The 27,091-nt window shown below is 38.7% G+C and overlaps 2 protein-coding genes and 1 long non-coding RNA gene across 4 annotated transcripts; all 3 read right to left on the reverse strand.

Moving 5' to 3' along the window:
• Window positions 1-320: 320 nt before the first annotated feature.
• On the reverse strand, window positions 321-2,952 carry LOC121759661. Its single transcript, XM_042155322.1, has 2 exons — window positions 2,606-2,952; window positions 321-741 (listed from the first exon to the last, which is right to left on the reverse strand). The coding sequence occupies exons 1-2, from the start codon at window positions 2,804-2,806 to the stop codon at window positions 511-513; spliced, it is 432 nt and encodes a 143-aa protein (XP_042011256.1). The 5' UTR covers window positions 2,807-2,952; the 3' UTR covers window positions 321-510.
• Window positions 2,953-6,843: 3,891 nt separating this feature from the next.
• LOC121757632 lies at window positions 6,844-9,872 on the reverse strand. 2 transcript variants are annotated; one of them, XR_006041254.1, is made up of 5 exons: window positions 9,485-9,872; window positions 9,336-9,405; window positions 8,209-8,273; window positions 7,219-7,366; window positions 6,844-7,085 (listed from the first exon to the last, which is right to left on the reverse strand). It is a non-coding gene; the product is annotated as an uncharacterized LOC121757632 (long non-coding RNA). The 2 variants fall into 2 exon arrangements; XR_006041253.1 differs by having other exon boundaries at window positions 6,844-7,366.
• Window positions 9,873-10,941: 1,069 nt separating this feature from the next.
• LOC121758515 (probable calcium-binding protein CML18) lies at window positions 10,942-11,893 on the reverse strand. The gene has a single exon (XM_042153905.1). It carries the CDS (start codon window positions 11,573-11,575, stop codon window positions 11,081-11,083), a length of 495 nt encoding a protein of 164 aa, XP_042009839.1. The 5' UTR covers window positions 11,576-11,893; the 3' UTR covers window positions 10,942-11,080.
• Between the last annotated feature and the right edge of the window lie 15,198 nt (window positions 11,894-27,091).

The following is a 27,091-nucleotide window of genomic DNA, read 5'->3' on the forward strand; positions in this document are numbered from 1 at the left end:
GAGGCTTGCTAACATGGTTGAGCTTGAAAATGTCCGTGAACCTCTCGAGTTGAGCACTCTCAGGCTTGAAAATTTTGTCCAGCTCAGGTGGTCTAGTTTATTGAACAATCCAATTCCTGACGAGCTTTTTCAGATGCAAACTTCAAATAGCTTGCTTTTTTTTAGACTCTTTAACAATTTTTTTTTATTTTGATCATGTAATCCTTCGAATTGAATCCCAAATACCACAAATCTTAGTTATTAATCAATCAAAACCCATAAGTTACAGCAGTTATTGCAGCCAAGGATTTTTTTTTTTCTTTTGGAGAGGGAGGACATCATATCGTCTTTACTTAGACCAAAAGTAGCAAATTTATGTTCCAAACAAATCTAAGGGCATGTCAAAAAGGGAACTAAAGCACATTCATACCTTGAATGGGAAATTTTTGTGTTCAACAACACCGACATTTTCACTGAAGGCTAGAAGAGGGGGAGGAAATAAGGAAAAAGCAAGCAGCACAGACACACACATTATTGTACTGGTTTTCTATCAGACTTTGAAGGTTTCAGAGTCTTTGGCTTCACTTCGGGGGAGTTGATCACCTGGTCTGCCGTCAAAGGTTCTTCTGGATATGTTGTGACCAGAAATTTCTTGTTAGATCCAACTTGGTTACAGATTTGTTTGAGCATACTCCTACCTCTCATCCACTTCAGCATAATCTTCATGTGTGTTTTGCTATTTAGTCCACTGATACCAGCTTCCTGCATAATGCATTAAGTATCTTATACTCCATGAAACTTTATCTTGATATAAAGTACATGTTAATTGATATTTGATAAGGTTTACAAGACATACAACAGGTGTTTTGTTTGTTTTGAATACGCTCAGCATGATAGAAATTCAAAGGAGAAGGCATTTTGTGCATAATCATAGCAGCCAAAGTATGCAATGTTGTATTCATATCAGGAAAAAGATATATAAATGTATTTCAAGCTGATAGAGTGACATGGCTGATCTGCTCTCCATTTTCTTATGTGGACAATTTTTTTTCTACCATTTCAAGCAGGTGGGTAAGGGAAGTGAGGATAGATCAACAGTCATTGTACACAGATATTTTAATTTAAACAATAAGCATTTAATTGATTATTCTTAATAATCTCAAAATCATCAATGACTTGAGAACAATTAGTAACAATACTGAAGTTGAGAACAGCAACTTAATCAATATCAGTGTCAAGATAGGCACCTGGACAAAACATCATTAAGGTATCTAAACTCTGGAAATGATTTTGTACCAACAATTAGTACTGAGATGCGAAGAGGTAAGGAGCACAAGACTGTTGTTTGACAAGCTAAACCTAATGGCAATGAATTCAATTCTGCTTATAATCATAACTATACGAACTGGGCTGCCAATCATCTTTATTGATGATCATGGCGATAGATACTGATCTTTAATGACGATGATGACAATAACACCTGGATCACATTAATTCAAGCCATCCAATTACTTTAGGCTGTCTAATTCGTGAAATTTACATCTTTACAGCAATCTCATGTACTTATTGACAAAGAGCCTCCTGTAAAGGCAGATTTAAATTCACTTTATCTTAGTTCTAGAAAATTTCCCAAATATCATTCAACTTATCAAACTTATTAAGAAAGGAGAACAAATTTCAGACGAGAGTTTTCTTTCTATAACATGGTAAACTCTTAATAAGAATACCAGATCTACTAAATGCCAAGCCTAAGTAAAAACTCACTAAAAATCCACAAGACGCATCTGGCAACTGAAGAAATAATAATAAAGAGCATAGCAATTGAGGAGAATCCTACACAATAAGGTCTAAACACCCTTTTTTATAGCATCCATCATTTCCTACAATGCAGGAGTCACCATGAGAGAGGGCAAACTAACGGAAGGGTAGAAATTTCTTTCCACAAGAAAAAAAGGAGGGACATTTGCGACTTTAATCCGGATAAACTTTCTCACATAATGCCGAAGTCATGTAAATGTTTCATATACTTGATGAACGTTTTCCAAATTGCATACTTAAATAGGTGTAAACGTGTAAGAGAAACTGGAACTTAGGGTTCTTCCAGAAGTACAACTTAACAAAGAAAACGTATTCCAGTTCAGCTCAATCTTTACTTCTATGAGTGATGGCTGAAGCAGAACAGGTCAGACTAATAAAAGCCTACAGGATGGGGACGTATACTCATCTCACACATCGAACCCTGAAGCAAAATTCTATGGACAATAGAGAATCCTTGTGAATTGTTTGATTCATTCCCCCGAAACAAGATCACCAGTATATGTGGTTAAGACTCCAGAGTTGCATCGCTGTTCTGATAAAATAATCGGACATTGACCCTGTATTCAATTCTTTAAATCTGCAAATTCCATAAATATTGATATCACTCAGAACCATTTTCATTTTGGGCTCCAAAGAGAAGCTAGATTTTGATTATCATCCTCTACACACTCCCCACCGCCAAAACCTAGCCATTTAGACCTCCTAATCGATAGTCTAAATGCTGCAGCGATATACAAATTACCGATTCATAAATTAATCCGGATGCAATCAAACGATAAATTGGAAAATAAGCAGGAAAACAGAAGACCTTGACGTGATTCCACGCGTTTCCGATGGTGAGAGGGCCATTAGCCTTGATGACGTCGTAGAGACCTTCGGCAATGTAGGCGGCCTCCTGAAATGGAACCCTAGGATTTATCTTCCTCAAATTGGGGGCACGCTTCCGCGAGCTCGTGGAGAAATACCTCATCGCCGTCTGCATCACCGCATTTCCGTTGCCGTTCCACATCCTTGATCAGTTGTCCAGATCACAGCAAACAGATACTACTGCTTTCTCCCTCTCTACAATGAAATTAAAAACCCTGCATAAATCCTGAGTGGAGACTCTGATATTCACTATGCAACCAAGCCCATTTTGTGTTTCTATTTTCTGTACGCCCATTTTCTCATTTTATATATTAACAATTTAACATAGCCGATTTCTGTTCTCTTCATAACCCGTTATTTTAAAAAATAATACTATAAAAAATATTATAAATATTTGATACATCAGCCAAACACACCAAAAAAAAAAAGAATGGTGAAAATTTTTTCTCCTTGTCTTGAAAATTTGTCTCCTGCCAAATTTTTTAGTTCGTAATCCAAAACTAATTGAAAAGATAAATTTATTTTTTAATTGACTTTTGAGAATTTAGATCGCTACTCATTTGTAGAGACGTCATCTTTTATGATGATTATAAAATGATGTAAAGTAGATAATCCCTCCGTCCTATAATAGGAGTCCCTCTTATTATGGGCACAAGTTTTAAGAAATGTAAAGAATAGTGAGTTAGAAAAGTTAGTGGGATATGAGATCCACTTTTTTATATTGATTTTATAATAAAATATGAGTGAAATGAGTTAGTTGAATGTGAGACCTATTTACCATTTATATTAAAAAAAGTGTGACTCTATTGTGGGACGGACCAAAATGACAAAATGTGACTTTTATTGTGGGACGGAAGGAGTACTATCATTTACCGCTTCTTTTCTTTGGATTTGAAAGTTAAGTACCCCTATGTCCCATAGTAGATGTCACACTTGGGAATTGACACGTAATTTTAGGAGGTGTTATTTTGTATGTTAGATGGAGAGAGAAGATAATATATTTATATTAATGTGAGAGAGAGTTTTTTCTAAAAAAATGAAATGTGACATCTTTTGTGGGACAAACTAAAAAGGAAAGCGTAACATCTACTAAAAGACAGATGGAGTAGTATGGAAGCGTTCAAAGCTTAGGATTAGCACAAGACTAAGACCATCCACAACGCGTCTCGCGCCGGGCTCGCGTCTCGTCTCGGAGAGACGAGACCCCCGCGAGACGCATTGCAGCGGCCGTCTCGTCTCCAGCTCGCGACCGGCTCGTCGCGTAGCTCGTCTCGGAGAGACACGAGACGAGCTGTCTCGCCACGCGCCCGAGACACGTGGCACGTCCCCATGCGTGCGTGACGCCCACTCGCTGGCCCGCGAGTGGGCGTCGTCACTGATGACGCAATAATTCATTTTTTTTAAAAAAAAATCGATTTTTAATAAAAAAAAAAAAATTTTTTTTTTCAAACGGTAATATTACCGTTAAATATTTATTTTCATTTTTTAAATTTTTAATTTTTTTACTCTATAAATAATTCTATTCCATACTCATTTCAAACACAAACACACATCTATTCCTCTCAAATCCTCTCTATCACTCCAATTTCCATCTTCAATCAACTCAAACAAATGGATCCTTTTGAGCAAATGCGTCAATTAATGGAACAATCACTCGAAGAAGATCGACGACGAGAGGCGGAGGAAGCCGCACCACCCCCACGACGCTCCCGGAAGTACATCAATCGGAACCGGGAGGAAGCCGCCGCACGGTTAGTACGCGACTACTTCTGCGATAACCCGATTTGGGGAGATACCTATTTCCGTCGCCGTTTCCGCATGCGGAAACCGCTATTTCTCCACATAGCGAATACTTTGGCGGCCAGGGAGGAGTTCTTCCGAGAAGGGTTCGACGCGGTCGGTCGTCCCAGCCACACGACGCTGCAGAAATGTACTGCAGCCATCCGGCAGCTTGCGACTGGACAAACGGCCGACATATTCGACGAATACCTGCACATCGGAGACAGTACTGGGCGCTTGTGCTTGCTCAACTTCTGCAGAGGCGTCCGGGCAGCCTTCAGTGACGAATTTCTCCGGAGGCCAACCACGGAGGATTGTCAGTTCCTCCTCAACCTGCACGAACAAGTGCACGGATTCCCCGGGATGCTTGGCAGTGTCGATTGCATGCACTGGCAATGGAAGAATTGCCCGGTGGCTTGGAGGGGTTCCTACACGAGCGGCCACAAAGGCACCCACCCAACCGTTGTACTCGAGGCCGTTGCCGACTACCGACTTTGGATCTGGCACGCGTACTTCGGGGTCCCTGGCTCGAACAACGACGTAAACGTGCTCCAACAGTCCGACCTCTTTACCGAAGTTTTGGATGGTAAAGCGCCGGCCATCAACTTCGTCGCCAACAACCGACGGTATAAAATGGGGTACTATCTCGCCGACGGCATCTACCCAAAGTGGCCGACCTTCGTGAAGACGTGCGGCAGGCCAGCGAACCCAAAGCAGGCTCTTTTTGCGCAGAAGCAGGAGGCTGCGCGCAAGGATGTGGAGAGGGCGTTCGGGGTTCTCCAAGCGCGCTTCAACATCATCAAAGCCCCGGCTCGTTCGTGGTTCATGGAGAGCATGGTCGACATCATGTATACGTGCATAATCTTGCACAACATGATTGTCCGAGACAAAGGACCCGATGCCGGAAATTGGTTCGACCCCGAATCCCCCGGAAGCTCAACTGCAAGTAGTCCGCCGCGAAGTGGAGCGCATCCATCTATACAAGAACGGTTGGCTATTCGGGCAAGGACACGCGACTCTAGCGCCCACACCCAACTCCAAGAGGATCTAATTGAGCACATTTGGGAAAACTTTGGCGGAGAATATTAAATTATGTCATTTTTATTTTTTTAGAATTTTAATTATGTCTTCGCTTTTTTAATGTTAAGTTGTAATATTGTTTTAATTTTAATAAAGTGTGTTTGTTTAAATTGAATTGGGTTTTAAAAAAAATTATAAATTAAATTGAATGAATAGTAATTAAGAGACGGTATAGAGACGGTTAAGAGACGGAGCGTTGCAGCCTCCGTCTCTTAGTTAAGAGATGGAGGAAAAAAGGACAGTGGGGCCCTCAAATAGTGCTCAAATAGTAGTTAAGAGACGGTTTAAGAGACGGTATAGAGACAGCGTTGTGGATGGCCTAAGTCTCATCATGAATTATTGCCCGCAGGGGCGTAGCGTAGTTGGCAACGGAGGGGCAGATCTTGCTGCAATAAGCCTGGGTTCAAATTTCACTGCGGTCGTGTAGTTGCTTCCATCTCTCAGGCACAAGTGTGAGGCCTTGGGAGATGGGCCACCCAGTGGGTTAAGGCCTCCCCTTAATGGGCTACTGCGTATCTTGATTTAACCCCTCACATGATGTCGGGCCGGGGGGGCTGCCAAGGCGACGAAATCATTTTTTTTGCTTGCGTCACCCAGTGGGTTAAGACCTCCCCCTTAACGAGCTACTGCGTATTTTAATTTAACCCCTCACGTGATGTCGGACCAAAGTGTGGAGACTGTCAAGGCGACGGAATCATCTTTTTTGCTTGCTATGAATGATTGTTAGTAGCACGTATTAAAAAAAGTCTCACCATGAATGTAATCATGATTCGATTCTCGTGATAAATCAGTTGTTCATTACTACACGTAAACATGAAGTCAATTAAAGGATAAGAGGTTGATTTATTCTCCATCTTTTTCTCCAAAAATAAAATACGTACTCCACTATTAAATACAGCCATCATAAAGCTTTCCTCATTTACACATCTTAACTTTTTTTTTTCTGCCAAATCTATTATCCTTATTATTGGAACCTATTTATCTGTTTCCCCCTACTCCAATTGCAGCATTGGAGCTGATACCAGCTATTTGCTTAAGATTTATTTTCAGTTTGAATTGAGATTTTAGTTTCCATACATAATTTGGACTTGGTTATATCTTTTAATACATGTGCAACAATCGGGAGATCATTAACGGGAATGATCTACTCGAAATTTGAAATAAAAAGCCAAAAACCATAGGCTCTCAACAAAATGGAAAAAAATTTGTTTGCACACACACATGTCATCAAAATTCTTGAAAATTGTTGTGTAGTATATGTAATTAGTTAACCGTCGCAAAAAACAATTGATACTACTAACTAGTAATATTAGGAAGATATGAGGTAATCACGTTTGTCATTTATAGTAAAGGAAAATCAGAGTATGGAAACAAGAGTGGTTGTGGGGGTCTTGTTCTTCAACTAACAAGTGCTACTGCTTTGAGCTAAAACACCACATATTAGTGCAGCACAAATTAAATCAAATCATACATACGCTACATGCTGCAGGTTGTTGTTTGCCAACGATCTGAATATTTGATCATCTACCTAGTTACATATGCTGCACTCATTCAGGATAAACCTACTCAAATTGAATGAAACAAGTCAAATTTAATTTGTTCTCGAGCAAAACCAGAGGAAATAGAGCTTGTCAGCACACACGAAAGCATAATTTCCTGAATTACTTTAGTTACAAGAAAAGTACTAGCACTTACCCATAGCTTATAGAATTACTAGTATTTATGTAGTCATATCAATTTACCAGCCGCCCTTAGCAGTTGCACAGGTTATTACCAGCATGGGCGAATGAAACACATGAACTATCTTTTTTCCAATATTCTGAACTGCAGCGGCTGTAGAATACTGTCACGACCGTCCTTTTTAGGGTTAATAAATACGGGTGGTCGCAACTAAAGACTTTAAGAAAAGGGAAACAATCTAGGGTTTCAATAAAAAGTATGACCAAATAATTAATATTCAAATATCAGAGGGAAAATCAGAGCAATGTCTTATATCCAACGACAAACGGTTACTATTTCATAATTTATGATCCAAGAGAAAAAGGGGTTCAAAATATAATTGCGAAAAATAGTATTATCTCAGCAGAAGCATCCACGAGTAAGAGTGACGCCGTGTATGAAGACACGACGACCCTCGGAGTTCAAAATAAAATCCAACAATAATTCAGGTTCGACTCAACACCACCCCAAGCTCGTCGCCGCTCAACTTGCACATAGAGAAAACACATGCAGGACTGAGTACTATAAAATACTCAGTGGACTCATGCCGAAAAAAAGTTATAAAAAATATTTATATTTTATCATGCCGTTGTTAGGCAATCATCGGGGTTTTAGCTTTTGAAAGGTCCAAGGCACCAAAATATTCCATTGTTCAAAATCACGACTGCGTAGTCATTTTCCCATAGACGTCAACCATATCTGTTCATACATGACTTGGAATGTGGCCACAAACCAAGTCACTAGACCGGCCAACCCGTACGCTGGCACACGGTCTACCATAGGTGTACACTAATCCAAGTAGGGCTTGAGGCCCTACAAGGACCCGAATTCGATTTAAATAATAAATGTCAAAGTCATTTCAGATAGGTGCGTTAAAAACCAAAATACGGCATGATAAACATATTCGCCTTTCATTCTCATTGATAAAATAGTTAGGACATTGTTCTTATTTAAAAGAAAGCCCACCTCAAGTGCTTAATCCACTAATATATTCTTTCCCTTGCGATCACGATTCACTTGCGAGATATCACCTTTAGCATTTAAAAAACACATAAATCAACCCAAAGAATCAAGCAAATAAATAAGATGCATGCATCTTATGACTTCGATTATATTTATCGGTTGATTATGAAATTTATCCGATTAGAAACTTAAATATTTGGATTAAGTTCGATCACCAAGGCATCGCAGCGATGCCGGCTGGCCACTCACGTCCCCCAACAAATTTTGCGAAAGAGGCAACTCGGTCCACGAGAAATTAATTAATTCCATTCCAGCCAAAAGTAATTATTTTAAACAACCCAACTCTAATAAAACAATCCAAAGAATAAACACCAAATTAGTCCACAATAACAAGACAAAACAAAACTCTGAAGCCCAAAACAAATACTAAAAGAGTTGGTCCAACAAGAAACAAAAAGACATGTGTATTCCCAATTTAAAACACGTACACACTGACTTCACTTTTTCTGTTTTAATCAATCACTAAAATAAATAAAATAGTACTGGTAACCCACTGCCATTCCCCCTTTTTTTTAAAAACAAAGACTAAAATATTAAAGGAGTTATACAATTAGGGATATTCGTTGATAAGATTAAATTTCATGATTAAATATGTATCATATTTGGTTCATAAGATTAAACCTATCAACTTAATCCTAGATGAATAGTCTCATGATAATTAGTCATAGCCTCTCCTCCAACTAAAATAATCTCACAACTTAATCTTAGATGGATAGTCTCATAATATTAGTTATGGCAACCGAACGCCACCTTAAAATACTCCCTCATCAGAAGAAATAAACAAAACAGAAACTCCCCTCTTCTTCACTCTTTCTACTGGAATATCCCCCAAGAACACAACACTAAAAAAAATTAGAGCTCCGCCGCTGCTCCCTTCGTCGGCTCACTGGCGACCTCGATCCACCCCGATTAGTCCCGTTTCCCCATTAAAGGTACGATCTTGATTTATTTAAGTCCGGTTCTTAATTCGGTTGCTTCGGTTATCCGATTAGAGATTGATTTCAGATTTCATGAGATGCAAAAAATTGAGGCAATTGCAGAGGGGAGTTGATGTTGGGTATGTGATGTACCTTCGTAGATTGTGAACGAATTGGCTTGAACTAAGGAGATTTCGGCTTCGGTTCCCTGCGCTCTCAGTTTCTGTTGTGTGGAGTCATTTTCATGAGTTGGTTTAGCAATAACAGAGATTTTGCAAAGAGATTCGTGATCGAGGATATACCGGAATATAGAGTCTGAAGGAGATGAAGGTGTTGAATGGTACGTCTTCTTCGCTGCTCTCTGTCGTATTCCTCACAGTTGGAGTGTTTAAGGTTTGTGAAGAGATTGTGGGAGCGGCGGTGGGAGATTAGGGTAGAAAGGCCGAGTAATTGTGGTAATTGATTCTCCAATAATTGGAATTAATGGCTGATTGGTGGTTTCATTTTGGAACAGACTGAAGAGTGGAGGAACGGCAGGAGCGTGAGGAGAGAGGGTGTAAAAAGGGTAATTGATTTCACAGTTATTAATTTGGAAAAAAAATTTGAATGGGAGGAAGAAGGCAATCCGTGAAAAGGAAGAGGAGATATCTTTTTATTTATTTAATTTATTGTACTCAACATGAAATTGAGTCCAATAAATATTACTCACAAAAGGAAATTATTTAAAAACAATTTGTGATTACTCCATCACCAATTCGAGCAAATAAATTCACCAAGCACCTGTTGTTCAAAAGACACGTCACGTAATCAACGAAGTCGACTCGGTCAACGCACAGTCATAACCCTAAATCAATTAGGTCACAAGAATATCAACTAATTATTTCACTCGTTATTTAATCCACAAATTTTAAGGCATTAAAAGCATTAAATGCAAAGGTTTGAAAATTAGGGTTCAGAAAGCGGAGAGTTAACATTTCCCTTGTCCTATATCCCCTTCCACTTCATCCCCCCAAGAAGATGAAAAAGGCCACGACAAAGAATCTCAGACGGGAAGCCAGTTAGAAGTCCTACCATACTACCATAGCAAAGCTAAGGTACCTTCAGCAGATGCCCTTGTATATGTCACAACAGTGCAATCATGTCTTGAAAATTCTTTTCAGACATCTCTTTGACATAAGATAGTTAGGGGTGTGAAGGGGTAGAATCATAGCATTTCTACTGACATAGATCAGATCTACAGATTCTTGACACATTTATTGTAAAATGGAGTACATCATATGCTAAAGCCAGACAATCCAATGAGATTGAATCATTGAAGTATAAAATTTACGCAAATCAGTTTTACAAAGCTAATGCTAGATTCAGCTACACGTGTCCGCAAATGACTAAACTAGAATTCTTTGATCTTCATTGTGCCCTGTTCAGCTGATGAGATGGACAACCCAACTCGGCAGGAGTTATATAATGAAAGCAATAACAGACATACAAGTAACTATTAGCACAACCTTTGTCCATTGTTATGCATGGGGCTGCAGGTGCATATACAAAAGTTAAGGGACACAAATTCTACTTACTCCTATTACTGTCTGCAACCAAAATGAAATAAAACGACTACCACCAACAAGAATCTACCAAGGGTACTCAAGTTGGAAGAGAACATAACTGCATCTAAAAGATACTACATCCTACGCCTTTGTTTTTTTGTATAGACAAATCATTTTTCAACAATTAAATTTTCTTTCCAGTATAGGGCAGAGTATAGATAGATGCATAGTGAAATACCATTCAAAAATGCATACTTGAATTTCTACTAGAGAATTAGCACCAAGGCATTATTTTTCCCCAAAATCAACACTCTTACCTAAACAAGAAATTGATGGTAAGAGAAAATGGAATAATCAAGCCCAAGAATTATCAAAGGCGGCAGAGGTGATTGCTTGCGAGAACTCCTGAAAATTGATCCTGCCGTCGCCGTCGGTGTCGGCCTCCCTGATCATCCCGGTGAGCTCTTCCGCAGTCAGGGCATGGCCGAGCTTGGCCATGGAGTGCGCCAGCTCCGCTGCCGTGATGTAACCGTTTCCGTCCCGATCAAACATCTCGAAGAGCTGCCTGAGCTGCTCCTCCGTGTAAGGCGACTTCGACGGCAGGAGCTCCGGCGCCACCAGCGACACGAACTCCGAGAACTCTATCAATCCGTTGCTGTTCGTGTCGGCCTTCTGGATCAGCGCGTCGATCTGATCGGGGCTCGGCTTCAAACCGAGCGACCGCAGCAGCGAGCCAAGCTCCAGCTCCGTCAGGCTACCGTCATTGTTCCGGTCGAATGATCGGAATATCTCCCGCAGCTCCGCCAACTGCTCGTCGTCCAATTTCACGGCCGGAGCTTTACAGTTCATCTCAATTTTCCCTCCGAAATTAATTAAGGAAAAAAAACTAAAGAGTGAAAAAGCGTAGGAAATGTTTGGATGGATGAAGAGAGGAATTAGGGTTGGAAAAGAATCGGTGAGCGAAGCTGCGTAGATTGTTCATCTCCAAAATCATGCAGATTGGAAGTATTTAAAATTTTTTGATGCAGCAGATGATCCAACAAATTGTCAATCTTCCACAACAGATATTTTTTTCTTTTTCTTTTTTTTGTTTCTGTTAATGATCCACCACATTCGAGGGGTAAGACAGAATTGCTGGTAGAAGAAATTAACAATGAAGCTGATGAATCGGATCTAAATTCAACATCTTTTTTGTTTTTGTTGTTTTCTTGTTTTTTTTGTTGGGTTACGGAAAAGAAATTAAGAAATGCCCAATAATCGGTTTAAGTAGACCTATATATAGTCATGTCTTCATAATTTTGAATATAAGATTATTTCAGTAAATCTTTCTCCTCTCACTTCGTTATGAGACGCTCTCTCCTCATATTATTCACGCTAACTTAATTAGGTGTAAAAATATCCATAAATCTGCAAGTAACAATCCTTGTAATGTTTCCAAAATTTAATGATTCGGAAATATAATTACGCGGCGTGATTAATCAATCACAATAGGAAAAGGACAAAAGAAAAGGAGAGAATATTTATTTGATTATGTTAATTGGCTGGACACATGCTAATACAAATAGAGAATACTTGTTAAGGAAGAGGTTCCTCAACGATAGATTCCCGTCGTTCAACCCGTCGATCAATCCGACGTCAAAATTAGGGTTTGTGCGTTTGGGCACGATGAAAAAGAAAAGAGAGTGTGAGAATAAAATAGAAGGATAATTGATATTTCTTGATCGATTGAAATGAATAATAATGTCCACTATTTATAATAGTGAATACTAACTTAATGAGCAAGACAAAAGATATGAAAAAGATATGCACTCCCTAAATATCTAACTAAAAACGTATCAATACTCCTCTATCCGTGATTAAATGTCTCATAATTGATCGGCACGAGTCTTAAGAAATTGTTTGGCTTTATGTAGAAAAGTGTTAAAAGGAGAGAGTAAAGTAAGAGAGAATAAAGTAAAGATAAATGTGTTTCTATTTTAAGTAATTTGTCATTTTGGTTGGGATAAACAAAAAATGAAAGTGTGTCATCTTCAATGAAAATGAGGGAGTAAAAGTGAAATAAGGAGCATTCTTGAAATTTTAACAATGACAGAATATTACTCCCTTCGTCCGCCAATAAATATCCGGATGCACTATTAACATAGTTCAAGTTTAGTTAAGTGATTAGTCTAGTTCAATCTTTTAAGAGCTCATTCAATTTGGAAGATTATATCTCACAATTGAATATATATTATATTGGTCTGTGAGATTAAATCCTACTCCATCCAAATATAATAATGAGTCATAGCTAGCCATTCATCTAAATATAATAATCTCACAACACAATCATAGATAATATAGTAACTAATATAATTTGAGAACGTAATATTAGATGGATAATCATATTCTAATGAGTCAAAGGAATCAAACGACTTAGTATTCATTAGTAAATCAATTAACGTGTTAGTACTATGAAGAGTTTGAATTAATTGTCATTAAAGATTCTTCAGACAAGACAAAATCTCCCTAATTTAGGCATAGAATCATCTTCCAAAATCTTTTCCTTTGAATAAGGAAAATTTCCACCGAGTCTCCTTCCCAATTCCCATGCTTATAAAACCAGAAATAACAAACACATGAGAAATCAGGATGGCGTCAAGTACTATGAAGATTTGACCACCAACAGGATGTTCTCTTACTAAGGTTAGTACTCCATACAGAGGTCTTTCTTTTTTTTGTTCTAATCAAGTGGTACGAAGTCAGGGTCGCCGGTGATCAGAACGGCAACCGAGAGAGTACCAATACGCAATGCACTACGAGAGGACGAGGGGGAAGAGCTATTTTGCATTAATTCAATAATGAAACTTACAAAATAGGAAGGGCAGCTTATATACACGCTGCAAGTATGAAATTAACAACATCACAACAATCTAACTAACTATATTCTCTCACGCTCCGCGCACATGGCTGATTTGCTCCTCTCTTTCCTCGTGTTGCATGCATCCACGCATCACGTTATTAAGATTCCCATCTCCCGCGCTTATTCACTTCACTATCACGTATCAAATCTCCCCCCTTTAGATAAACCTTGTCCTCAAGGTTTGAAATGCGGAAAACGCTCTTCCATGTCGTGAAGAAACTCCCACGTAGCATCCTCTGGGAATGAATTAGCCCAATGCACCAGAACCTGAGTAGCGGCCCTGTTCCCCCGCTTGACCATGCGACGCTCCAGATATTGGACCGGCTCCAGGAAGGTGGAATTGCCCACAGTCGGTAGAGAACCGTGAAGCTGAGTCAGGGGTCCCATCTTCTTTTTGAGCTGAGAAACGTGGAACACCGGATGAATTTTACTATCCGGAGGAAGCTGAAGCTTGTAAGCAACCTCTCCAAACTTGTCAACAACCTTAAAAGGACCAAAGTAACGAGGACTTAGCTTTTGAAACTGCCTATCACGAAGTGTGTTCTGCCTATAAGGTTGGAGCTTCAAGTAAACCCAATCTCCCAAAGCAAACTTTCTCTCCGAGCGGTGCTTGTCATGTTGAGACTTCATTCGGAGCTGAGCACGCCTCAGATGGTGCTTAAGAACCTCAATCATAGCCTCACGTGCAATCAAGCTCTCGTTGACATCATGAACCAAAGAATCACCCTTGAAATAAGGGATGTGTATAGGCGGTGGGTAGCCATATAAAGCCTCAAAAGGTGTAGTTTCAATAGCCGAGTGATAAGATGTGTTATACCAAAACTCAGCAAGGCTCAGCCACTTACTCCAAGTGGTCGGTTGGTCGCCACACATACACCTGAGATACGTTTCAAGGCAACGGTTAACAACCTCGGTCTGCCCATCCGATTGAGGGTGGTATGCAGTGGACATGTGTAGTTCAACCCCTTGGAGCTTGAAGAAATCGGACCAGAAGTTGCTCAAGAACACCTTATCCCGATCACTAATCAAGATGGTGGGAAGGCCATGAAGCTTGAATACATGATCTAGAAAAACCTGAGCCACAGTCAAGGCTGTATAAGGGTGGGTTAAGCTCATGAAGTGAGCATATTTAGTGAGGCGATCCACCACAACCAGAACGGTTGACTTGCCACCCGATAGAGGAAGTCCTTCAATGAAATCCAAACTAACTTGAGACCAAGCTGCATCAGGAATGGGTAAAGGCTGTAGCAACCCCGGAAGAGCAGAGTTATCATACTTAAAACGCTGACATATATCACATTCCCTGATGTAGTTTCTGATATGTTTCTCCATGTTAGGCCAGAAAAATAAAGAAGAGAGTCTCTTGTAAGTAGCCAAAATTCCCGAGTGTCCACCAGAGCTGGAGTTATGGAAGAGGTGGATGATTTGCTGCCTTAAATTCTCATCATTGCCCACAACTAGCCTTCCCTTCCTTCGTAACTGATCACCAATCCATGAAAACTTCGAGTTCTTTTGAGGATTCTGTTGGAGCTCTAGAATCATTGCACTGAGCTGAGGGTCAGAGTGCCATGTAGCTTGAATCAAGGGATAGAGATCAGTCGAGACAGAGGTGATAGCCATACATAAGATATCAGAAGAGTGGACCCTGGAGAGGGCATCCGCTACCACATTCTCAACTCCCTTCCTGTAAGTTATAACAAAATCAAATGCCATCAGTTTAGATAACCAATGCAGCTGCCCCGGGGTGGTAAGCTTCTGTTTCATCAGATGAGCTAGTGTTTTGTGATCCGTATGAACTTCAAAAGGCTGGTTACTCAAGCAATGGCTCCAATAGGTAACAGCAAAAACCACAGCAAGCAGCTCCTTGTCATAAACAGACATTTGTTTGTGTTTTGGAGACAAGGTCTTGCTGATGAAGGCAATTGGATGCCCATTCTGCATCAAAACAGCCCCAATGCCATAGCTGGAGGCATCAGTTTCTACAACAAAAGGCAAAGAAAAGTCAGGTAAGGCCAAAACTGGAGGGCTCATCATCACCTTCTTGAGTTCCAGAAAGGCTGCCTCTGCCTTCTCACTCCACTTGAAGGCATCCTTTTTCAATAAGTCAGTAAGTGGTCTACAAATAATTCCATAATTTCTGATAAACCTCCTATAATAGCCAGTGAGTCCCAAGAACCCTCTCAGCTTGGAAACATCAGAAGGCACTGGCCAATCTTGCATAGCCTTCAGTTTCTTAGGATCTGTGGCTACCCCAGCCTTGGATATGATATGCCCCAGATATTCTATTTGATTCCTTGCAAAATCACACTTGATCTTCTTTGCAAATAGAGAATTCTCTCTGAGCTTGCCAAATACCAGCTTCAAATGGTCCATATGTGAAGACTCATCCTTGCTATACACCAATATGTCATCAAAAAAGACAAGAACAAATCTCCTCAAGTATGGTCTGAATATATCATTCATTAAACTCTGAAACGTAGCTGGAGCATTGGTGAGGCCAAAGGGCATCACGGTGAACTCATAATGCCCATCATGTGTCTTGAATGCGGTTTTATGTATATCCTCAGGCCTCATTCGAATTTGATGATAGCCTGCCCTCATATCAATTTTAGAAAAAACCGCAGCTCCATGAAGTTCCTCTAACAATTCCTCAATCAAGGGAATGGGGTATTTATCCTTCAATGTAATCTTGTTAAGCCTCCTATAGTCAATGCACATTCTCCATGATCCATCTTTTTTCTTTACCAAAACTACAGGAGATGAGAAGGGACTGCAACTTGGCTGAATAAAGCCTTGCTTCAACAAATCAGCCACCATGTTTTCAATGATATTTTTCTGGAATGCCGTATGTCTATAAGGTCTAGCACTAACTGGTGAAGCACCATGTGTCAACACAATCTGATGGTTGTGATTTCTCATGGGAGGAAGATCAGTGGGTTTAGCAAATACTGCATCCTGACTCTCCAAGAATGCCTGCAACTCCTCAGAAGTCGGCTGCTCATTCCCAACCTCTTCCACTGCTAGGAGCTCAGGTTGAGTGTTAGTAGTAACTCTGATACAACAAAGTTGAACCCCAGGGCAATTAGTGATGATTTTATTCATTTACTTTTCAGAAACGGTTTGAACCTTGGTTGGAGCTTGTGCACCTCGTAGCACATATCTCTTCCCCTGGAGTTTGAACTCCATGATTAGATGCCTGAAATCCCATTGGATCATGCCTAAGGTTTCCAGCCATTGAATACCGAGCACCATGTCACAGTTACCAAGAGGCAACAACAACACATCAGTAGTAAATGTGGTGTCTCTCAGCACCCACTTCAGTCCCTTACACATTGAATCACACTCAAGCCGATTTCCATCTGCCACATCCACCATAACTGGTCTGACTGGAGTAAGATGCAAGCCCAGCTTCTTAGCTAGTTGAAGATCCAGAAAATTGTGTGTGCTCCTAGAATCTATCAGGATGTGTACCACTCTTTTGCCTATCTTCCCAGACACTCCCATAGTTCTAAACCCTCTAGAGATAGCTCCACTCATAGCATGAATGGAAATTAAGGGGTTATCATCCTCCCCAGATTCGTCTGGCACATCATTCTCCTCCATGTGAGGCCCCTCCCCCTAAGTAACATCATCCACTTCTAACAGATATAGCAACTTCCTCGCACACCGATGGCCACGCTCAAACTTCTCATTTCAGCCATAGCACAACCCTTTCGCCCTTTTTTCAGCCATTTCCTCTTCAGTAAGGAGTCTCCTATTTTTAAAATTGGGCGTAGTAGGTGTGGGTAACAGAGGGGGGTTACTGCTCCCAGCCGCAGATATTCTAGAGTCATTCCCTCCGAACTTCTTAGGATTCGAAGGAAATCCCTCCCTCGCCGGACTAGACATCTCCTGAAGCCTAGCAAGGGCGTAGGCGTGAACCAAAGTCTGAGACATAAAAAGTCGCACAGCCTTTTGGACGTAGGGCCGTAGGCCATTAATGAAGTGACTAACGGCATATGACTCCGGAATAGAAACACGACCCAAAAGAAGTTCAAATCGATCATGATAATCAGAAAACGAACCTGTTTGCTTCAAAGAGAGCAGTTCAGTCATCGGATCCCCAAGCAAATGATCGCCAAAGCGCCCCTCCAAAGCTTGCAAAAACAGAGGCCACGAGGTCGCCATAGCCTGGTCCTGGTATTTGGACCAGTTTTGGAACCATTGAAGAGCCCGACCTTCAAAATTGATAATCGCGAGCCTCACCTTAGATTCCTCCGGCGTTAGATCCACCGTGAAAAAGTGATCGCATCGCATAATCCACCCAGCCAGATCCTCACCCGAGAAGATCGGAAACCCAACCTTAGACTGGCGTGTAGAGAAATAAGGAGCACGGGGCTGACCTCCTCCAGCCATGCCACCAATACCACCGCCGGCAACACCACCAGCAGCCAGAAATCGGGTCATCAAATCATTCTGTTGAGTTTGTAGAGCCAAAAATTCGTCGCGGAGCTCCTTGAAGTGAAGATCGCGAGTCGCATCGGCGGCAGACAATTTGGCAGTCAGATCGGCCATAGCAGCAGTCAGCATCTCCTCCCAACGACGGGCGTCGCCGGCACGTGTTTCCACCATTGCGGAAGCTGGACCTCGTGGACTGATACCACTTGGTACGAAGTCAGGGTCGCCGGTGATCGGAACGGCAACCGAGAGAGTACCAATACGCAATGCACTACGAGAGGACGAGGGGGAAGAGCTATTTTGCATTAATTCAATAATGAAACTTACAAAATAGGAAGGGCAGCTTATATACACGCTGCAAGTATGAAATTAACAACATCACAACAATCTAACTAACTATATTCTCTCACGCTCCGCGCACATGGCTGATTTGCTCCTCTCTTTCCTCGTGTTGCATGCATCCACGCATCACGTTATTAAGATTCCCATCTCCCGCGCTTATTCACTTCACTATCACGTATCAGCAAGTAATGAATGGAATTCCAATTTAATGAAGGAGAATAGATTTATTCTGAATGAGAGAGTGGCGCATAATGGTTGTGCGTCGTTATTAATGAAACGCACAATCCTTATGCGTCGTTCTTTAATGACGCACAAGGATTATGCGTCACCGGGGTAATTTCGGACAGCATTCGAAGTCCAGATTTATCACCCGGTCGGGCGATTTTATGTTTCCCAAACGCCCGGTCGGGTGAATTTCACTAAGTTTGAAGTAATGCATGATAATTGAGCCCATAACTCCATACACCAATTTTTTTAAATTTTGATATCCATAAAAACATGCATTATTAATAATATATGATCATACAGTCTACTTCCTACACAAGAAAAACCGTTTTCAGTGTGTCCGTAAACTGTCTCCATCATCTCTATTGACTTATTGAATATTTTTTGGGGAAAGTATATTTGATAAAACTAAACAAATCAATTTAGCAGATTCTAGCTCAATAAAAATTTATTTTAATAACTCAATGTTTGTTGTAACTTTAATACTACTAGATGTGTGTATTTTATTTTCCTGTGCCTAGTTTAACAAATTTATTCTACATTAGGCCTATTTATATAAGTTGACGAAATAGAAGAAGGGCTTGTTAGCCCAAAAAATAATTGGTCGATCGAAATTGGGTTTCATGGTTTTTTTTAACAAACAAAGAAGATCTCTTAATATAAGAAAACATTATGCCTATTTGAATTGTTAACAATATGAAATGAGAAACCAACTAACAATTTTTGAAATTCGATCTAAGATTGATTTGACCAAAGTGCAAAAAGTCACTGACTAGTGCATTACAAATATTGCTAATAAAGTTAATTTGTCTATAGAATATTGGTCCCTAAAATCATGAACTTTGACAAAATTTTGGTATTTTCTAAGAAGTTTAAAATCGGTCTAAAATATCACAAACTAATTTACATTCTATATATTATTTCTCAATCCGACCCAAATAAGACATTTTTCACAAAAACTTGTTCTTTGTAGGCACCATGAAACGTTTATGATATTTTATACTATTTTTAAATTTGGGTAGTGTTAAAATGCAAATTCTAAATATCGTATAAACTCCAAATTATGATCTGGACTATGAAAAAAAATGTCAACAAATGACAAAATTACAGCAAAAAAAAATGTCAACACATTGTCAACACAACATCAATCGTTGACACTGTGTTGACATTTTTTGTTGTTGTTGATATTTTTTAATAGTTCAGATCATAAGTTTAGAGTTTGTACAATATTTAAAGTTTGCATTTGATTACGTACCTTTTGAATTTTATGAGAAATATCAAAAATTGAGCAAAGCAAATCAATAATCCTTCAAACTTTATATGAGAAAAGATAACTGTAATGATGAGCATTGACAATCCATTTGGCAACTTAAATAAACCAAGCCAAAATATAAAAAGATACTATAAGGTAAACATCACAAAGCAAATAAGTCACATACTTCTTATAAATTATGGGTGATCGTTTAACCTCATATTTATTTAACGTAGTAGATCATTTTCAATAGATAGCCATTAATGTAGACAACTTTTAAATGATCATGTCGGATCATATTAGTATACTGACAATCAATTCTTAGTATAATGTTCGAAAACATAACACTATTAAAAGAATTGATTAAGTAATTTAATAAGTTAATATAAATACGAGATCAAACGATCATTCATATTATGCATATTACCGATTGTGCTTTGTGATGTTTATCCTTTGGAGTCTTGAATTTCATATTGTTTCTTTGAGTTGAAATGTTTTCTGATACACGAAATATGTCCTACGGTGTACTTGTTTTCAATAAACATTCATTCTATTTTAGATTTGTATTACAATGCCCTTAGATTTTAAATACTATACCGGTTTTATTTAAATTTAGTTTATTATTAATTACATTTTTTTTACTAAATTGCCTTTTATTTAGTTATAAAGATGTCACTATTTTCTTCCATAAATAAACTCTATGAATTATGAAAATCCAAAATTTTAGGTGGATCCAAATTTTGAGATGATCGAAAGTCAAATTTTATAACATTGAAGTGATAGGTACATTTAAGGAGAAACCTTCTTAAATTTTTATACTTTTGTAAAACCTTCTTAATTTATAAAGTTTTTTTTTTTCAAAAAAGATGTAAAAGAAGATGATTAATAATGGTTCCTTTCTATTTCTGTGATGACTTGAAATCTTTAACTTATTGGAAGGAGAAAAAACATTTTATTAATAGAGTCGTGCTTCATCATCTTCTTATTTTACTATGTTCATTGTACGGAATGTGTTTGAATAAACAATAAGCATGTTTTTATAATTAAAAATTAAAGATAGATTATAATAGAAATATTTAAAAATAAATAGAACATATAGAAAAATATAGAGAATTCTAAATAGAGAAGAAAAAAATAGAATAAAAACTTTAGAACAAATACATAGTCTATATATTAAGTCTTACAATGCATAATCTCCATTAGCAGTGTGGAATCCCCATCCAAAATCTTTGAATAAAGAAATACCCCTCTGAGTCTCTTTTCATACTTATAAACTCTGAAATAATAATAAAGGTGATAGGGTAGTTGGTTGGTTGGGCAAAATTGTTCGAAGAACAAACTTATGACCTCTTAACTAACACATTTCAAAGGGGTCACCGATTTAGCTAAAGTAAAAAAAATTCATCCAAACTGGCTGCCGTCACCAACATGTCATCAACATACAAAACCAGATAGATTGAAGCTTTTCTTCCATCTGATCTTATATACACACAACTATCATAGGCTGATTTGATGAAACCAATTGAACTCAAATATGCATCAACAGTGACGGACGCAGGAATAAATTTTGGCAGGGGCTTCACTAAAAAATCTTGATAGAGGACACACACATATTATATATATCCCTATATATATATATATATATATATATATATATATATATATATATATATATATATATATATTATAAAAAAACAATAATAATAATTCTAAAAATAAATAAATATCTAATACATAAAATTAATCCAAAACAAGTTTGACAAAAAGAGTAATACAGTTTGCTAAAGCGGCGGCAACTGAATTGTACGTATTTTCATCGATTGAAAACGCTGCAAGATCGGCTCGTTATCCATCTTCTGTATTAGCAATTTAGCAAATTAGTTCAATAAATCACAAAATACTATGCAAATAAAAGTTATGAATCTAAAGTATCTAACACATTGTGATTGTGTACACTATGACAAAAGAAAAGGAAAAACTGACCTTACTCTACCAATTAAAGTTGTGAAGAAGACAAGTAATTCTCTTTTGAAATTTGTGGGAGAAGTTTTGTTTTTTTTTTATTCCGCCGTTTGGAAAACTGTGAATGGGGTAGGGCTAGATAAAGACAAATCCTTTTAATTTTTTAATTAATATATCTTCCATGAAACCTAACACCTGCTGTCAAATAGGGAATAGGGCAGTACTTTTTCTACTTTTATTATTTTATTCATTTAAGTTATTTGTAAGTTAGTGTCGTTTAAATAGGGAATAGAGTACTACTTTTTCTGCTTTTATTATTTTATTCATTTAAGTTTAATGGCTCTTACTATTCATCGTCTTCCTCTTCTCAACTCCATTGTTGGGAAGTTTTTATTTGTAATTTTAATTTTCAGCCCCTCCTTTCCATTAAACCTCTAATAATTTAGACATCAAAGCTATTAACATGGCGATGACTGACTATAGGTTCGAAAATTTTTAAAAAAATTTGCAATAGAAATTTATTTAAAAAAATGGTTTGGGAGGGGCTTAAGCCCCTCACCTCCTCCACCTGCGTCTGCCACTGTGCATCAAACCACTTGTACCATTGTCGGTTGCTCTGCTTCAATCCATGTAAGCTCCTTTTTAATACACAGACTTTGTTCTCTTGATCAGGAATCACAAAACCAGTAAGCTCCTTTTTAATAGACAGACTCTGTTCTCTTGATCAGGAATCACAAAACCAGTAGGTTGCTCCATAAAAATGGTTTCCTCCAATTCTCCATATAGGAAGGTCGTTTTGACATCAAGTTGATGAAGTTCCCAGTTCCTTTGACGTAATGACCCCAGTTTTTGTACATCTTTTAAGTTAAGATTTTATGTTGCGGTTCTTTTTATATACTTCTTACAAACAAGAATTGGTAAATGTACAAGTACATAATTAAGGGTCCAATAAAAGTCCGAATATACAAAGAGATGAATGTAATTTTTACAAAGAAAATTAAGAGAGACGAAAGTCCCAAATGGGTTACTGCCCGACACAGTCTTTGGATCACACCACGATCGTTCTCAAATAGTTCTTGCACCACATAATGAAAGGAGATCAGTCCCAAACCAAATAAGACGTGATGGGAAAACGGTTCCATTCAAGAATTACTTTTCCCATAAATTTTAAAATGAGTATGAATTAATATATGGGCACTTGTCATAAGAAAAAGGGAGACACCTGTGAAAGGGACACTTATCAAAACTTTGTTGATGGTATAAAAAGCTTAGTCTCGTCATTTTTCAGCCACTATACACATAATAACCACTTTTTTCAGGAGAGAGAGAGGAAGGAGGAATTTCTGGAAAGCAAGTTCTTTAATCAAGTTTTAAGTAAGTACTATTAGTAATTGATAGAGTTCTTTTTGTATAATTATGCATCATATAGCAGCACATGCAGAAAAAAGGTGAATATGCCCAAAACCTAAATCATCTAATTACACAAAATTTTCATACACGTTTGAAATTAATAAAGATTTAAAATCACCAAACTTAGGAAGATTCAGCAAATATGTTCAAGTCACCCAAAACACAAAAATCTTTAGCTGAGGGCCTATGGAAGTAATTAACTGCACGGTCTGAGGGCTTATCTAGTGGGGGGGGGGGGGGGGGATTACTGTCCGGACTCCGGCGACGGCACTCCGGCAGCAGCGGAGCCGAGTCACTCCCGACAAGACAGCTTCATCCAAATCTGTTTTTTGGGTCAAATATTAAAAATTTATGAGATAAATCTAAACAAATTGAAATAAAAGATAAGGAAAGAAATCCCTACCCTTACCTGTCGGAAATCCGGCGAGAAGGTGGTGGCAGCGCCGTGAAAGGTCCTGGCCCGTTGAGAGACGGTCTAGTGCTGCATGCACATCAGCGTCGAGAGATAGAGGGCAGCGGCAGCTGCCGCATGTACAGCGAGCTAGTGGCGGCGGCGTTGTGGAAACGAGAGAGAGAGAGGGTAGAGAGTGTAGAGAGGCCGAGAAAGAGAAATGAAAGAGTGCAAAGAGAGAAACGATGGGAAAGAGATGGGAGGCCGATGGCGGCGCCGGATGTTGGCAGCAGCGGCTCTCCTTCTAGAGAGAATGGATAGTCTCTCTCACTAAAATGGGGTTAGAGTTTGTTGTGAGGAGGAAGAAGACTCTAATTATGCTTGGGCCAATTTGAGGATTGGATTCATTTCCTTTATTTATTTAATTTTGAGTTGCAGAAATGAAAATAAATAGGAGCCCAACTCGGATGTAATTAATTTGGGCTGCGGAATTAAGTAAATAAGAGGGCCCAGTTTCGAAATCAATTGAATTGGGTTGCTTTTAATTGTCAAATGATCTAAATAATTCATTGGACAAATTTTCAATTAAATAGTTGAGCTCCGATAAATTACTTCCTTCGTTATTAAATCTTGATTAATAAGTCATCTTTGAGATCTAAATTATTGGTTTTGAGTAAGAAAGTATTCTTCGGTTTATATTATGAAAATACAATGTGAAATTCGAGATGATTAAGGGAGAAATCCGACAAGAATAAACTAATTCCTTGGATGTGTTAATTCTCCAAATAATTAACTCCTTCGATTTAATTAACATAAAGCTAAAGGAAGATGAATCAGAAAAAAAAAATAGAATGCATATCATTAAGTTAGTATCTTTCTTGACACTAAAGTTAGTTAGTTATTCTATTTCTAAAATGGCGACTCACAAGGAAAGTAATTATGAGAAATAAGAGAATGATTTACGAGAATAGTGAAAAGCGAAAAAGGTGAACTTTTCTATCCTACATGTTATTGTGGATAAAATGTCAAATATTTTTATATAAAGCCTATTTGTTTGGTTGGAACTTAAAAATCGAATTCGGGTCCGAGTGAGGATGGTGTTCCTACTCGGATTAGTGTACACAGGTGACCGTGGAAGGTGGCCACCTTTCACGGCACAAAGATGATGTAGTGGAGGCCGTTGGGAGGTGGCCATCTCCCCGGCTGGAGAAAGATGTAGGTGACCGTGGGAGAGCACCATCTCCACGGCACTTGGTGTCAGATATGGCAGAAGTACAGAAAGAACTTAGATTGATCAATCGAACTTTAGCTCACAAAGAATTTAGTAAGCTCGGGCCTTTTAAGAGAAAACTCTCGAGTGTTACTGTGATGGCATGACAATATTTTTCAACGTATATGTGTATATTTCGGCAATGTGTTCACTGAGTATCTTTGTAATCAGCCCACATATATTTTTAAATGTGCAGGTTGAGCAGTGATGATGGAGAATGCTGAGCAGAGTTTATCATTTTCTTCTCATAAGTAGAGGTGCATGTCTCCATACATATGACAGTATTCATTCCGCTGCGTACTAAGGTTCTAGATAACATCGACTGTTCTCCTATACTCTAATAATTATTTATTGAAAAGTAAGATTTCCATTCAAGTTCTGGTTATTAAGAGTTAGTTTGAAATTGTTTCCCCCTTCATTTCTAAGTGAATATTCAGTCATTGTCTATCCCCTTTCTGTTCCCCTCTTCTTATTTCCCACCCCTAGTCACGGTTTCTAGGCTTTGCTATCCATAGCAAAGTGCGGTCGTGACATTTGAGCTATTATTGCTAGCACCACTCTAATAGATGTGCGCTTGACAACCAGAGAGAATATCTCATTAAAATCCACTCCCTCTTTTTGTGAATAGCCCTTCGCCACCAATCTTGCTTTATATCTTATCCTATTTCCTTCAGAAACCTCCACCTTCTTCTTAAATATCCATTTGCAGCCCACAACTTTTTGTGACGATGTTCGAGGTGTTGTTCTTCATCAATGACTCTATTTCTTCCTTCATGGCATTCAACCACTCATTTTCATTCATAGCTTCTTCATATGTGGCTGATTCATCAAACTCTATAGCTTCTGCAACACACAAGGCAAAATAAGCCATTTAATAATCTGAGAACTTATCTGGCAGTTTGGTCTTTCTCTTGTGCCTTGGTGTTTTCTCTTTATGAGGTTGAGGCTCGGATATTGGATATGATATGGATCCATCCTCTTGAATCTCTCGTGGCTCAGAATCATTTAATTTTGATGTATGCACCTCAATCTCTGATCTACTATCTTTCTGCATCAGAAAAGGCATTTTATCAAATACCACATCTCTACACACTATAAATTTTCCCTTTCCTGAGTCAGTACACCAGAGTCTGAAAGCCTTAGAGCAGGTTGGTAGCCCAAGAAAACACATCTTAATGCCCTTGAATCCAATTTTCCTCGCTTCTCATGAGCATATGCTCTATAACCAAAAGGTTTCAGTATTGCAGAATCTGGAACTCTTCCATACCATAAGGTGTTTGGCTGTTCAAAATTGATAGCAGATGAGGGGCTCAAGTTGATAAGATGAGCTGTTGTGGTGACACCTTCTGACCAGAATCTCTTGTCCATCCTTGAACTTAGCAACATGCATCTCACCCTTTCAAGAATGGTCTTATTCATTCTTTCAGTCACTCCATTTTGTTGGGGATTCATTGGAGATGTTCTATGCCTCTTGATGCCTTTGCCCATACAATATCCATCAAATTCAGAAGACAAATACTCCAATCCGTTATCTTTTCTGAGACACTTGAGACTGACTCCCTTTTCCCTTTCAACCATAGAATGCCACTCCTTAAAAAACTTGACTTTTCTTTCAAAATGCAAACTCATAGCTTCCTTGAAAAATCATCTATGATGGTGATGAAGTATTTGCCTCAATTCATTGAAGGGGGCTGTGATGGACCCCAAATGTCACTATGAACATACTCCAGTACAGCTTTGGAAGTGTGTTTCCTTTTGGGAACAACTGCTTGCTACTTTTGTCCATCAGACTTTGCTCACACTTGATTGTGCTCTCCGTCTGATCAGCTTTGACGAGACCCCTCTTGATCAATTGTAGCATACCTTTTATACCTAGATGCCCCAATTTTACATGCCATTTCCTGAAATCAGAGTCTCCCTTATCTGTGTGATTTATCAAATCAACCACTGCATGAGCTTCAAGATAGTATAGACTTCTATTTCTGACTGCACGCATCACATTTCTTGAACCAAAATATATCTTCATCTGCCCATCTTCAGACTTGAAACCATATCCCTTTGCTTCAAGAATTCCAAGGGATACTAGATTCCTCTTTGATTCTGAAATAAATCTGACTTTTGTGAGCATAACTTCTTATCCATCTGCCAACTTCAGCCAGGTATCTCATATGCCTTTT

This window comes from Salvia splendens, chromosome 12, assembly GCF_004379255.2.
Source record: "Salvia splendens isolate huo1 chromosome 12, SspV2, whole genome shotgun sequence".
NCBI lineage: Eukaryota > Viridiplantae > Streptophyta > Magnoliopsida > Lamiales > Lamiaceae > Salvia > Salvia splendens.

Coding starts and splice junctions, on each gene's coding strand:
- LOC121759661 (XM_042155322.1), bottom strand. CDS start 2,806: ATGTGGAACGGCAACGGAAATGCGGTGATGCAGACGGCGATGAGGTAT. Junction 742..2,605: donor ACGCGTGGAATCACGTCAAG/GTCTTCTGTTTT, acceptor TGCATTATGCAG/GAAGCTGGTATCAGTGGACT.
- LOC121758515 (XM_042153905.1), bottom strand. CDS start 11,575: ATGAACTGTAAAGCTCCGGCCGTGAAATTGGACGACGAGCAGTTGGCG.